The following is a 15,159-nucleotide window of genomic DNA, read 5'->3' as shown; positions in this document are numbered from 1 at the left end:
TCAATGGAATGCCTCCAAAAAACTTCCAGTGAAACTTGTGTGGCTTTTGCTATATTTTTTAATCACAAAATTAATGATATTAGAAATAATATAGTACATCTCCCCAATACTAACCCTCTTAAACCCCGGTACTCGATTTTAAACAAATTAAATTTCTTCACCTGGATAGATTTACCGGGTTTATATAAAATAATTTCTCAACTGAGACTCTCCACCTGCATCCTTGACCCAATACTATCAAGTTTTTTCAAAGAAGTATCCGGTGTGCTAATTGATATTGTTCTTGACATAGTAAATTCATCATTAGATATAGATGTCTTCCCAGACTGTCTTAAGACTCCTGTTGTTAAACCCCTGCTCAGGAAAAATAATCTTGACTCCTCTGCTTTTGAAAATTTTAGACCCATTTCTAACCTGCCTTTCTTGAGTAAAATCCTAGAAAAGGCAGTTATTATGCAGCTAAATGATCACCTTAATAAACATTCTGTTTTTGACAAGTTTCAGTCAGGTTTTAGAACAAATCACCGTACAGAAACTGAAAATGGTTAAAATAGTAAATTACTTGTAGGTAAATGCAGACAGAGGCCATTTATCTGTTCTCATCCTCTTAGATCTGAGTGCATTCTGAGTGCATTTGATACCATTGATCACAATATTCTTAGGAATCACCTTAGTCAATGGGTAGGCCTCTCTGGCAGTGTCTTAAATTGGTTTGAGTCTTACTTGACAGGTAGAAAATTCTTTGTTAGTTGTAGTAATTATACTTCAAAGACACATGATATTCTATATGGTGTTCCACAAGGGTCTATCCTGGGTCCACTGCTCTTTATCATCTCTAATGATATTCAAGATCAATATATTTAAAAACTGACTACTTTGGGACTACATTTAGAGACTTCCATAAATGCTGCGTCCTGGTGGTCCCAGACTTAATAAACTGCTTAATACACAAGTTAAAAGGAGTTAAACATGATCTGCCACAACAATCCATGGCAATTGGCTTGTTAGGACAAGGCTTGCAACACCCACAAGTCCTGCTCACACAACCTCACAATTCCTGCCTACAACTCACTTGGTGTTTACCGTGATGAAGATCTCTAGTACTATAAGGGTGTTGACCTATTTATATTCATGAGAGAGTGCATCTTGAAAAGAAAAAAACTATGGCAGGTGTCCTGTACAGAAATTGAGGAATACCATTAAGATGGCTGGCTATGGATGAACAAGAGCATGATTCTTGGATGGAGGGATTGATGGATTTTAAATGCTCACTTTCGGCAGAGCCACCCCTAAACCCATTACCTAACTTGAACCTATATAGCAACATTTTTTTGCTCCCAAGTAAATTTTGTATCTAAGGAAAGCCTGCATGTCCACATCTCTACTTACCAATTCCCACTGGTGTACACCGCAGTCCATACTCACTGGCTGCTCAACACCTTGGTATCCCAGAGCAGTTGAGCTCAGAACTACACAAACAATACAGAAGATCATGAAGCTGACTCTTAGTTATTATTGGGATTCAACTCCATTCTGTCCATGACACATATATCACACACTGCCTTAGAGATACAAACAATATTATTAAAGACCTTGGTCAACATGAACATGGACCATTAACCAACACACCATTAGAATAAGTGACAATTGTTATTCCCATGTCAAAAGATTATTGATCACTACATGAGTATCTCTTTTAGATACCCCCTGCTTTGTATTCATTGTCTGTTGTTGGTATTGTACTGCCATCTTTAGTCTGTGGAAGTTATGCAAATAGCAATCTCATAGTACGATGTACACGTGACAGATTTAAGCTTGATTATGAACTTAAAAGTGAACATGCTGCCTTATATTGCCCATAATCTTTCTAAGATACCTGGCCCATTAAGGACTTCAAGATTGCTTATGAGTTTATAACACTTTGACTTTTCCCAGCAGATATCGCTATATGTCACCACTAAAGGTGGTGTCTGACCCCTTCCTGTGATACTGATATGATAAATAATATAACTTACACAATCTAAGCAAAATAACCATGAGAATCATACAAGGTGAAAATAACTGTATTAAATTAATCTTGTATGAAAAACTATACAGACATAAATGGCAACAACAAAATTCTTGAACACACCTCCCTCTCCCACATCCCCACAAGTACAGTATGTAAATAACTTAAAAGAAAGAAAACCCTTCCCTCCAGAAAAAAACCCAAAATCCAGACAGTTTGCAGACACAAATGATAATATTAGTCCATTTTCCTTGATCTCTTTTCCCTAGAGTCTCCAAACGTGCTACCCCAGATAAGCAAGGACTGCTTTTATCTCACCCAATTTAATTTCTCCTGACTGTCCCATCCGCTTCTACTTTAGAGTGGGTCAGCCAGCAAAGTCTTTGAGGTGGCCACCTCCGTAAGCAGGCAATGCAATCCTTTCTCTGGTCATGGATAGTCAACGTCTGCTGTTTTTTTGTGCTGTATATCAGTATATGTTGAAAACCTTTTCTCTTTCCTCTCCTGCTTGCCTTTTGTGGCCTTTTTCAACTGTATCCTGGTGTCCTTTCTCCATGACAACCCTTGGAAACCACAGCAACAGACCATGCCCCCCCCCCAATGGTTTTCTTTACAACCATCTGCCCAATGTGTCTAATTTTTTTCCAAACCACATTAAGGGTGTATAGGCAGCAATGCTGACGTCGGGCTCACATTTCCAAGAGATAAATGTAATGCCCACTAGACTTCTTAATTCCTGTACCTAACTTAGCATAGAGACATCACTGCTAATGTAAGGGAACCATATTCAGCAATCTGAAATAAACTAACAAGTCATGAAGTAGAAACACAGACCAGGTGCATAAACCCAAAACCCTAAACTGGGGATATATTAACTATATGTTGTGATCTTGACTGACTAAAATGTTTCTTCTGATTTGAAATGTTTATTTTCATCATATGTCCAGACGCATATTTACACTGTAAATTATTAGTTTTTTATTGTTAAATGCTGTCACAAATGTATTGCCAACATGATCTTGAACTGCATAAACAGGTTAAAAATTGGGCAAATTAATAACAATTTTTCAGTCACCTTAGATTAGGGAAGTAAAAAAAAATACAATTTCACGGCAACTACTATAACAGTTTTAACAATTTAATTTAATTATTCTGAAAGTTTAGGGTGTTGTACCATATTAGCCATTATTGACGTAATGACAAGTCAAGCAAAATGACACCTTTTATTGGCTTTCGAGGCAACTCAGGCCCCTTCTTCAGGAAGATGTAATCACATATGATCTACAACAAATCACAAAATATTTTATAAACTAAAGAAATGATTATTGATTATTTATTCTCAAGAGACAAGCATGAAGGACCTGGGTTGGTTTAAAAAGAGTTTAAAATATGTTGTGATAGAAAGAGAAGACCTTCTGTCTTAAGCTGGTGTCACACTACACAACATATCCAACAATTTTCAATTGTAGTCTTCAATTGCAAAATTTTAAGAAAATCAGAGCAAGCTGCAGTCATTCACAGCATGTGCACGTTATCTTCAGTTTTGTAGTGTGACACCTCTAATGATTCAATCATAGTGCATAGAGCATTGGTCATGGGAGTTGGTCTCGTCCGTTGCGAGAGATGGACGTCTGAAGCGGAGCTCCGTTAGCAGCGGTGTTATTTTTTAATATTATTTCTTTATTATCCTGAGATATCCTATATAAACATGGTCGGTAAGAAGGGGACTCAGAAAGAAATGGAAAAGAAAACTAAAGCTACATCCAAGCCCAGAACAGCAAGTCCAAGTAGAAGCCCAAGTTACGGCCTTTCAGAGACTGTCCTGGAACAGATGGGCGAAAGCCCTGACTCCTCAGGACCATGGTCCGTTGCATCATCTCCAGTTGAGAGCGAAATGGGGAGCGAAAGTGCAAGTGACGCAGGTCGCGATAGCTCGCCGATTGGGGAAGATCATTTGAAACTGGAAAAGGCCTTGCAGTCCGCGCTTTCACCTACTCTACGCGAGCCAGGTAAATCGGCTGTAATAGAGCCTGCCGCTTCGCCTACGCTGCACGAAAGCAGAAATGATCTGTCCGAACTGAAGGTAATGATCGCTGAGCTGAAGCAAGAGATAAAGAAAAGCAAGAAGGCAAGTGAGAAGCTGCAGCAAGAGCTGTGGCAGGATAATAAAGACTCGGAGAAACGCATATATACTTGCTTTGAGATGGCCTTTAAATGTATGCTGGAAAAAATTGAGGAGCATATTCAGGAAAACGTGTCTAAACTGAGCACACTTGCCGATCAGCTAGAGGATGTTAAGCAGTCATTCACGATTCGAATTGAAATAGCTGAAAATCTAGCATCGACCGCTGATGGAAAAGCAACAGCTGCCAATTTCGAATGCAAAAAACCTGGAGACAAACTTGCTGCTCTGGAAGATTCACACATTCATATCTTCCCTGATTTCTCTCCCGCAACAGCTGCTAAACGTGCAGCCTTCTACAACATCAAACAGCGGTTACGGCAAGCCAATATCAAATACAGCCTCTTGTATCCTGCCAAACTGAAAGTGGATGTTCAAGGCCAACACTACGTCTTCTCCAGCAAGGAGGAAGCAGAAAAGGAATTAAGAAAGCTGATCCCGAGACTATTCACAACACAATAGTGAGTCGCATCCTGTCATGGCATGGCAAGGAGATATCACCTGCTGTCTGATCCATTAGTAATGATACGGGTATTATAATTATACATTCTTTACATTACTTGGTTGCTTTCTGTTTATGTGTTAATTACAGTTATAGACGTGTGTGGAAGAAATATTTTTTTTTTCCTTTTTTTTTCTTTTCTTTTTACTACCCTAAAGGGGACTGTTTAACATCATACCCTTGGTTTACTGTTATTGTAATTATTGCATTAGGATTTACTATGCATATCCTGGACCACTTTCTAACACCATTCCCTGGGTTTATTATCTTAATACTTTAAGATTCCTGAGGATTTTATCTTATGCTTATAGTATGTTAATGATTATATTTTAGGCATATAGTATTTAGACTATATTGGCAATAAATATGTCTACTTTCTAATCCTCAAATGCCGCTGAGTGGGGGCTTGTCTTGCTTTGGACGTGCTCACGTGGGGGGGCAAAATTGGGGGGGGGGGATAAGGGGGGGAGAGAAAGAGAGCAGGCTATATCTAATCTATCCTTTTAATCCTTATAATTATAACTACCAATGTAACAATAGGCTGCATGGCAATTACCCGTGGGGAAATAGGAAATTAAGGTTAAAGCTGTCTCACTTCCAGTTAAGACTATAAAATGACATCAAAAATTCAGAATCAATGTCTCCATGATGGGACAGTTAACTTTGTGAGCTGGAATGTTAAAGGCCTGAACCACAAATTAAAGAGAAAGACAGTATTCTCTCACCTAACAGGTTTAAATGCTAAAATAGTATTTTTACAGGAGACCCACTTACTAAGCAAGGATCGGTTCCAGGTGCAAAAGGACTGGACTGGCCAAATGTTCCATTCTAGCTTTACAAAGAAAACTAGAGGTGTGGGAATCCATAGAACAGTCTCATTTGTAGCATCAGATGTAGTATCTGATCCTGAAGGGAGATATGTGATGGTCATGGGCAACTTATTTAACTGTAAAATGATTTTGATAAATGTTTATGCACCGAATGTCGATGATAAGGAATTCATGCAAAACGTATTTGCATCCATTCCCAATGTGAAAAAAATTATAATGGCTGGGGACTTTAATTGTGTTTTAAATCCACTCTTAGATAGGACTGATGTCACAGGGGGGATGATATCTAACACTGCAAACACTTATCAGACCCCTGGAGGTTTCTAAACCTAAACTCAAGAACATATTCTTTCTACTCACCAGTACATCATTGCTACTCAAGAATTGATTATTTCTTTATAGATAATAATTTCTTGCCCACGATTAAATCTTGCAAGTACGATGCTATTGTTATTTCCGACCATGTACCTCTGATCTTGGAGCTAAAGTCACTACGCCCCACACACTCACCTCACAGATGGCGCCTTAACCCGTTTCTATTAGCAGACGAGAACTTCACTGAATTTATATCCAAACAAATCAGTTTTTTCCTAGAGACAAATACATCTTCAGAGGTTTCTGCAGGAATACTCTGGGAAACTTTAAAGGCCTTCTTAAGAGGACAGATTATTTCATATCTCTCCCACAGGAATAAATTAGTAACCAAGAACGTATCAGAGCTAAAAAACGAAATTACTAGAGTAGATGAAGAACATTCCAGGCTTCCAAGCGAGGCTCTACATAGGAAAAGGCAGGCTCTGCATTCAGAACTCAACCTCTTGACAACTAAAGAAACTGAACAACTAATTTATATATCCAGGCATCATTACTATGAACACATAGAGAAAGCTAATAAGATTTTAGCTCAACAAATCCACCCAAGCAAGCAGTTCGCAATGCAATCCCAGCAATCACCAACATGAACGGAGATAAAATCTTTGAGCATAAAAATATAATGCACACATTTAGAGACTACTATAAATCCTTATATTCCACTGAGTTTAAAGAAGACAACACACAATCTAATGCATTTCTGGATACATTACAGATGCCACAAATAGGTACTTTTAGTGCAGAGGAACTGGATAAACCTCTGGCGCCATCAGAATTACTAGATGCTATAAAGTCACTTCAAGGCGGGAAAGCAGCAGGTCCTGATGGCAACCCTGCAGAATTTTAGAAGAAATTCTCCACTCAGCTAGCTCCCCTCCTATTAGCAACATTTACAGAAGCTAGAGACAATCAAATTCTACCTCAAACTTTTCACCAAGCATTAATCACTGTCTTTCCTAAACAAAATAAGAACTTATCACAATGTGCATCATATAGACCAATTTCACTCCTGAATAATGATGTTAAGATACTCTCAAAAATCATAGCTAGAAGGATGGAGAAAGTGCTGCCTTCGATAATATCACAAGATCAAACTGGATTTATCAGGGGTCGACACTTATCTTCCAATCTTCGACGCCTGTTTAATATAATATACTCACCAACAAAGTCAAACACCCCAGAAATATTATTATCATTCTATGCAGAAAAAGCATTTGACATGATTGAATGGAAATACCTTTTCACTACATTAGAGAAATTTGGGTTTGGCCCGAACATTTGTGCATCGATCAAACTACTATATACCAATCCAGAAGCTTCAGTTTTTATTAACAACATTTGTTTAGACTACTTTAAACTAGAACGTGGTACCAGACAAGGTTGCCCCTTGTCACCACTGCTATTTGCAGTTGCCATTGAACCACTGGCGGTCCACTGTCGAAATTCTTATCAGATAAAGGGGATTTACAGAGAAGGACTGGAACAGAAAATTTCTCTATATGCAGATGATATCGTACTGTATATATCAGATCCACAAAATTCTGTGCCTGCAGTCTTAACAGCACTTACAGAATTTCAAAAGATCTCTGGTCTCAGAATTAATTTGAACAAAAGTGTGCTCTTTCCAGTGAATTCTCAAGCACATGATATTAGCTTGGACACCTTCCCTTTTATCATCGCAGATCAGTTTAAATACCTAGGGTTAAACATCACAAGTAAACATAAAGCAACATATCAACAAAATTTCACCATCTGTATGGAAAAAATTAAGCAAGACTTGCATAGATGGTCAACCCTTCATCTCACTCTAGCTGGAAGAATTAATGTTGTTAAGATGAATATTCTTCCTATGCTACATTTTTTATTTCAAAACATTCCAATATACATTAATAAATCATTTTTTAAGCAATTAGATTCAACAATAACCTCATTTATTTGGAACTCAAAACACTCACGTATCCAAAGAGCGACCCTACAAAGACCTAAGGCAGAAGCTGGCATGGCTCTACCCAACTTTCAGTTTTATTACTGGGCAGCAAAGATACAAGCTATGAAAAACCTGGATACAAATAGATGAACATACACTGGCTTGGTCCGCAATGGAAGTAAAATCCTGCAGTACTTCTTTATATTTCCTGTTTTGTGCCCCGATAAATGCAAGTTATTGCCAATATACTAATAACCCAATTGTGCTTCACTCACTCAGAATATGGAACCAATGTAGAAAGCATTTTAAGATGTAGAATCTTTTATCTGTGGCACCTCTGCAAGAGAACCACCTCTTTCAACCCTGGCAAACATATGCAGTTTTTAATATCTGGAAAAGATTTGGGATTAAATTGCTTAGAAATCTTTATATAGACAACATCTTTGCATCCTATGAATAATTACACTCCAAATGTAACTTTCCAGCCACACATTTCTTTCATTATCTTCAAATTAGGAACTTTGTTAAACAGAACCTGCCCGATTTTCCTCATCTTGCACCCTCCTCCATGCCAGAAAAAATAGTGCTCAAAATTTTGCAGTCCCTCCCTTTTAAAGATCCAAGAGGACAATGGAAAAAGGATCTCTTAATCAATATATCAGAAAAGGAGTGGAAAATAGCAATGCAGAGACTTCACTCGACCTCCATATGTGCAAAGCATACAATTATTCAACTCAAAATTATATATCGAGCACATCTGTCTCACCTAAAATTGTCCAAAATGTTTCCAGGGCACAGGCCCGGCCTTAGACATAGGCGAAGTAGGCGACCGCCTAGGGCCCCGCCGTCTGGGGGGCCCCGGATCGACTCCTTGGTCTAATTTTCACGCATTTCGCAGAGCTTCCAGGGGGGCTCTGGACCCCCCTTTCGCCTAGGGCCCCATAATACCTAAGACCGGGCCTGCAGGGCAAGATCCAACCTGCGAACACAGCAATCAAGTCCCAGCCTCACTGGGTCACATGTCCTGGGTCTGCAGCAAATTAACATCATTCTGGACCAAAATTTTTAAGTGCCTTTCAGACAGCCTTGGTGTCACAATCCCTTCTAACCCATTAACAGCTGTGTTTGGTGTTCTTCCAGATGGGTTTAAAGTGGAGAAGGACAAACAAACGGTGATTGCATTCACTATACTTTTGGCACACAGACTTATTTTGCTAAACTGGAAGAATCCTAACTCTCCTCTGATAAGACAGTGGGAAACCGATGTTTTATACTATTTGTAATTGGAAAAAATCAAATATTCAGTTAGAGGATCTGTATAGAATCTTTTCAAAACCTGGCAGGATCTAATCAATAATATCTTAGAATAAGCTCGTAATGCACTGAGGCAGCAATTATCTCTACATTTCTTTTTCTTCTCCGATTTATCTCTATTGCCCTATTAAAGTCATCAATTTAGGTATGTCTACAAGCCTTAAGTTTTACTCTGCAGGCCATGCTCTCTCTCTCTCTTTGGGGGATGACTTGTTTTCAATCCTATCTTTTGTAAAAATTGATCTATTTGTATGGAATGATTACAATAAAATTAATAAAAAAAATAAAAAAAGAGCATTGGTCATGAATGTAATTCTATATGCTGTTGTACTGTTTTGTGGCTTTAATGTACAAAGTGTACTATATTACCATTCCCTTCTCTTGTATATAATGGTGTGATCAAGTCACACATTGTATATTGTACTTTCTGTTTGATAGGTTTATAGGGTTTATAAGATAATTATAGACAAATCTTACTACTGTTGTATTTATGGCTGTAATACCAAGACAATTTCCTAATAACTGTATTGCTTGGCAATAATATTTCATTCATTCATATGTATTCCTGTTCACTGCTATTTGTAATTTATAATAATTTACATGTTTGACAGTTGAGTTTTTGTGTTATACTGTACTTAACAGTCCTCCTGACTATCCCAATTTATATTTTTGAACAACACAAACTGGACTTGTGCCCCAGCCAGATTTTATTTCAAGGCTACAGTGCCCAGAGACTCAAAATCTGCATTAAGTGATTTAGGAATAAACTAAGATTAGATAGCTTGTTAATGTTCCAGGTTTTACATATGGAAGTGGCTAACAATTCAAGGTTTTTAAAGCTGTTTATTCCATTCTGGATTACAGAACAAACTTACTCAATGTAAAGTATACATGGTTCAAATGTATATTTGTAATATAATCAGACATATATTTCTCCTTATACTGTATATTGTAACAAACATATTTGTAAATGTATTGTGTATAAAACATGCATTATACTATGTGATCATTTCTAGGTATCATTTAAGAAGATATATAGATGTGCTACTAGGCCCTGATATTGATTACTGCCGTGTTCAGAGTTGTTTCCTGATGCTGCTGGAATGTACACTATCTCCTCATAACTCTGATTTGGATTAAATGGGAAAATTTTATTTTGTATATTTTTGCATGAATGATTTATTTTATGGTTCTAGAAAGAAGAAAAAACTTGTACTTGAAATGTGAGAATGAGAGAGGTTAATAATTTGTATGATTATTCATGGCCCTTTTTACAAAAAAACAAACAAACAAAAAGTTTTACACCCCCATCAGGTGCTAAAAACACCTAGAAAATAACATTTTCAAACCAACGTAATCTAATTCAGGGTAAATTGGTGCCACAACCTATCCCATCAGCACTGGGACAAGGTGGGAAACAGCCCTGATATGATTCCACTCCATCACAGGGCTAAAGCACACATGCACATTTAGGCCAGCTTTGAATTGCCCCTTAACCTAACCAGTGTTGTGCAAGTTCACACCTCACAAGAACTAACTAAAGTTCAGTTTGCACAGATTAAAATGAATACATTCACATTCATAGTTCACCATTTCAATTTTGAACTAATTCAAGTTCAGCTTTTTTTTATTTTTTAAGGAGTGAGAATAAATGACCCTTGAGTTTACTTTTTTCAATTTTGCATGCCTTTTATTAGCCTATTACAGTGTTCCTGAGTAAAGTACACTAATTCTGAAGACTTTTTTTATTTAAATACACTTTATTGAGTTATACCCAGCAACACGTATAACCATATATGCTAATATCCTCGAGGTCTAAATAGAAATTAAATAGATGCAAGTATAAATTACCGCTCTATTTCCAACTGTGTGACACAAATAGTGACTGGGGAACCAGCTTGTAGGTGAACTTATTACGCTGCCGGTCAAAATTTGCGTCACATATTGCATGGCCAACAGGGAAAAATATAAACTGGCCTCGCGAAGTTCAACGTTTTCCTAAAAGCAAAAGCGTTGCTGCGCAGCGTGCTTGTGTCAGCAGGGGTGCAGCTTAAGCACAAGCAAGCAGACACAGACAGTGCTAATTTGATTTTACGTTATTTTTACACAAATTCGTACAAAATAAATATTTGTAAAAATCCACTATTTGTGCTCATCTGAATACCGTATTTGGATTTGGCGCCACCCCTACATTACAGGGTAAGGCAAAACGTTTAATCTGGACCTAAACCAGATCCAGAATGTCACATAAAACTGAACTAGCTCACGTTCAAGTTCTTCACTTGAAAATACATTACGTTAAGTTCACCGTTCTTAGAAAAATTACCTTGTTCAATGAACACACTCTTTTGAACTAGTTCACGCACAACACTGAACTTGACAGACCCGTGTGGAGATGTGAGAGATAAACCACTCGTACCTGGAGGAAATCCCATGCAGACATGAAATATCCACAGTGACAATGATCAGGCACAGAATTTAAACTCAGGATGCTGGATCTGTGAAGCAGCAATACTAAACAATTCACAACCATCAAGTCAAGTCAAGTCAAGTGAAGCTGGGGAGCGTGCACTGGTACAGTGCATTGCTGCACCCACTACACGGCGAAACAGCTCAGGATACCAGTTGGCAACCCCCCCAGGCAGACAAGCGGTGCAGTACCACTGTCCGGAAATGACCCTCTATCTGCCTCAGTCAGGTGTTACGTGGGCAACCTCTTGGCCTGGTCCAGCCACTGGGGTCCCCAAAAATGAGGATCTTACGAGCTGGATCACCCTTGGAAGCATGGCCGTAGTGCCATAACTGACGCTCCCTCACAATGCAGGTAAATGTGCCTCATTCGGGACTCCATGAGCAACCGCTCATTCGACACAAAGTCAAACCAATGGTACCCAAGGATTTTCCGGAGAGACACAGTACCAAAGGAGTCCAATCTTCGTCTCAGGTCACCGGATAGCGTCCATGTCTCGCAACCATATAGCAAGACAGGACACTAAAGACTTGGACCTTTGTCCTTTTGCATAGATATTTGGAGCACCATACAGCCCTTTCCAGCGACTTCATGACCGCCCATGCTCTCTCAATCCGTCTACTGACTTCACAGGAAGAGTCACCAGGGACATGAATGTCAAAGCCAAGGTCAGTAAACCACTCGACAAGGTCGACACTCTCTCCGCAGACCATGCTGCTCAAAAAACAAATAAAATAAGACTGTCAATTCACCAAGTTCTTTAATCAGATATTAAAAGGTTTATAGCTCATTTCAGCAGGTTACAAAATGCTCATAAAATATTTACTGTATATACCATTGAAATATTTTATGGCTTATGCATGAAATTTAACCCTGGCTTGCTAAACCAAAGTGTTACTTTACTTACCAAATGTAGAGAGAAGTCCTGTGGCCAACCAGACGACAAGAGACATTCCAACATTGCCGGAGTTTCTCAGGACACCTTTTGGGGCAATGAAAATCCCACTTCCTACCACTGTGCCTACAATAAGGCACACAGATCCCAGAAGGTTGACTTTTCTCTTCAAGTAAACAGTGTCTGTGCTTGCCATTTCTTGAAGGCAGCTACTCTCTGTGTTAACTGTATTTTTGGTCACTTATCCACCCCTCCCTCTCTCTCTGAAAAAAACTTGGCCCTTTACACGCTGCATGCTTTCTAAAGAAAGTGAAAAACATGCAGAGAAAAGGATATCAAACAAATTGTGAAACTAACTGAACAGACTTTTGAAAACTTTTCAGTGATATCCATTGTAATTCAAAGATTAATAAACCAATTAAGAAAAGAAAAAAATGGAACTGACTAGAATTACACAGTGCATCTTCAAACCATTTACTATAGTTTTAACTTCTTTGTGGTATGATCCATTCATCCATTCATTTCTGTTTTGTTCATTACCAAATGTCAAACAACCAATGCCTATTCCTATACTGCAGTATTCACAAATTAGGAACCAAACCTGGATTGCTTAAAATCACTCATACAAAGAAAATACAGAGTTGAAAATGTGAACTTTTAACAGAATACCTCTTACAAAATACAGACAAAGGACCTGCAAGGTAGCAGTAATAAGCACTGAGCCACCATGTTTGGCAATTCAGACCTTTCTGATTCAATTAAGAAAACAGCCTCAGTTGTCTTGGTAATGAGTTGTTTTTTGTCAAAATACTAAAACCATAATATTTATAAATGAATAAACATATACAATAAAAAAACAAAGAGATAATAGAGGAAAAGAAGTGACAATGCCCCTCCTGTTAACAGTATTTTACGTGAGGAGCTAAAGACATTTGCTTTCTCTGGGGTGTCAGGTACCTCTCAGCTTGTATTATTGGTCAAGTGAAATTAGCTTCTGGTTAATCTGATCTTTTTCAATTTTATTCCTGCTTTCAGTTTCTTTTTTGCATTGTGTTCTTGGTTGCATCTGGAAATAAAATGTTTTGAAAACTCGCAACTTTCTCCCAAAAGGTAAATAAAATCCTTTGCTCTCTCAGAAGAGCTGACGCTCTGAAATGAATCACTCTTGTTATGCGTATCAGAAGGTTTCAGAAAATGTTTTGTGGGTTATAAATTTATTTGGACTTGTCAAAAGATGTTTCTTCGTGTGCATCAAAGAAATCTTCATATGTTACACCACCTTGCAAAGCAGATATGGTTACTTTTATACAATGATGTAATGAAAAAAGTTTTATAATTTTTTTTTTTGTGTAAAATTGGGTCCTTAATAGTCATGTAAAACAGTGTGAGAAAAGCTGTTAAACCAGTTAATTGTGCCACTTGCAAGGTGGTTTAAAAATATTGGTTGTTGTCGTTGCTCACTGACTTTTTAGTCTGACATCTTGACTATCTTTATTTGTGAATGCACTCCACTGGAACTTGTGTTGTTTATTTCTGTTTAGATACCACAGACACAAAGGTTATATTAAAACATCTTGTAGCCTCCTTAGCGTTATCTTTACCCCTGGAAAATGAACCAAAAACCATGAAAGAAAATGTGATTAAGTGTCTCAGAAACATGCAAATATTAAAATGTCAAAATAAATACAGTAAGAAATATGTCTGGTGTCCACTGCTGTACTGGTGCAGATTTAGTACATTTCCTCCATGTGATATGCTCTGAAACGGTCAGTAATTCACAGCCCACATTGCAATCGGAACAGTAGAAGTTTGTTCCTTTGTACACTTTTCTAATATTTTTTCTTTTGCTTGCACATGAGACGGCAGAATGTCAGTGCCTGATCTGTATGGGCAATCAGCCCCCCTGTGTTTTTGTAGACAACTACACTGCAAGGCTTAGTAACTTCCACATTTCCCCTGGCACAATCATTGGCAGTTGCTGCATTGTGAATGAGCCTCTGCCTCAACAGAGAAAAAACATCATCAAGGACGGCTCCCACCCTGGCTCTGATCTGTTTGACTTGTTGCCCTCAGGGAGGCCCTACAGGTGCATCACAACAAAGACAAACAGACTCAAGAACAGTTTTTTCTCAAAAGCCATAACCATTCTAAACTCACACATGCACTGACTACACAGTCTAACCCCCCAAACCCCTGGATTTCCTTCTATCCATCAACTGTGCAAAATCCAATATCTAAATGATATTGATATTAACTGTGCAATATCTGTATTGTGACAGATGGCCGGGACGCCCCTTCACCACATCTGCCAGGGGGACAAGGGTGGGAAGCCCAGTATCTCCCCCTGGATGCTAGATGGCAGCATCCCTGGGTTGCAGCGGTGCCTCGGACTCCCCCAGGGCTTCATGGGGGTTGGAGCTCTGTGCAGCTTTGTGGGGTTCTGCAGGCGCTGCCAGGGGGTGCTGCAACAGGAGCGGCTGGCCCCTTATGGGCACTGGTTTCGCCACACCCGGAAGTGCAGCCAGATGACAGCAATCAACCACCTGGAGCACTTCCGGGTGCCTGATAAAAGGGAGCCAGCAACCACCACTTAGCGGCCAGAGTCGGGAGGAGGAGGACTAAGCTTGTGGAGGAGTGATGGTAGAAGAGAGAGAGGATA

General features: G+C 38.7%; 1 protein-coding gene across 3 annotated transcripts in view; it reads right to left on the bottom strand.

The window, feature by feature from the left end:
- LOC127528761 (cystine/glutamate transporter-like) overlaps positions 1–12,701 on the bottom strand; it is an 81,326-nt gene extending 68,625 nt beyond the window's left edge. For 2 of the 3 annotated variants that reach the window (XM_051929528.1, XM_051929537.1), the window contains exon 1: positions 12,513–12,701. In XM_051929528.1, coding sequence (XP_051785488.1) covers positions 12,513–12,696 — 184 coding nt within the window. In that variant the 5' untranslated portion in view covers positions 12,697–12,701. The remainder of the gene's footprint in view (positions 1–12,512) is intronic. The other variant, XM_051929531.1, reaches the window with a different exon arrangement.
- Positions 12,702–15,159: the final 2,458 nt, after the last annotated feature.

The sequence above is a fragment of the Erpetoichthys calabaricus genome, chromosome 1 (genome assembly GCF_900747795.2).
Source record: "Erpetoichthys calabaricus chromosome 1, fErpCal1.3, whole genome shotgun sequence".
Classification (NCBI taxonomy): Eukaryota; Metazoa; Chordata; class Cladistia; order Polypteriformes; family Polypteridae; genus Erpetoichthys; species Erpetoichthys calabaricus.
Note: the sequence above shows the minus strand (reverse complement) of the source record. Positions and strands in the feature narration are given on the sequence as shown.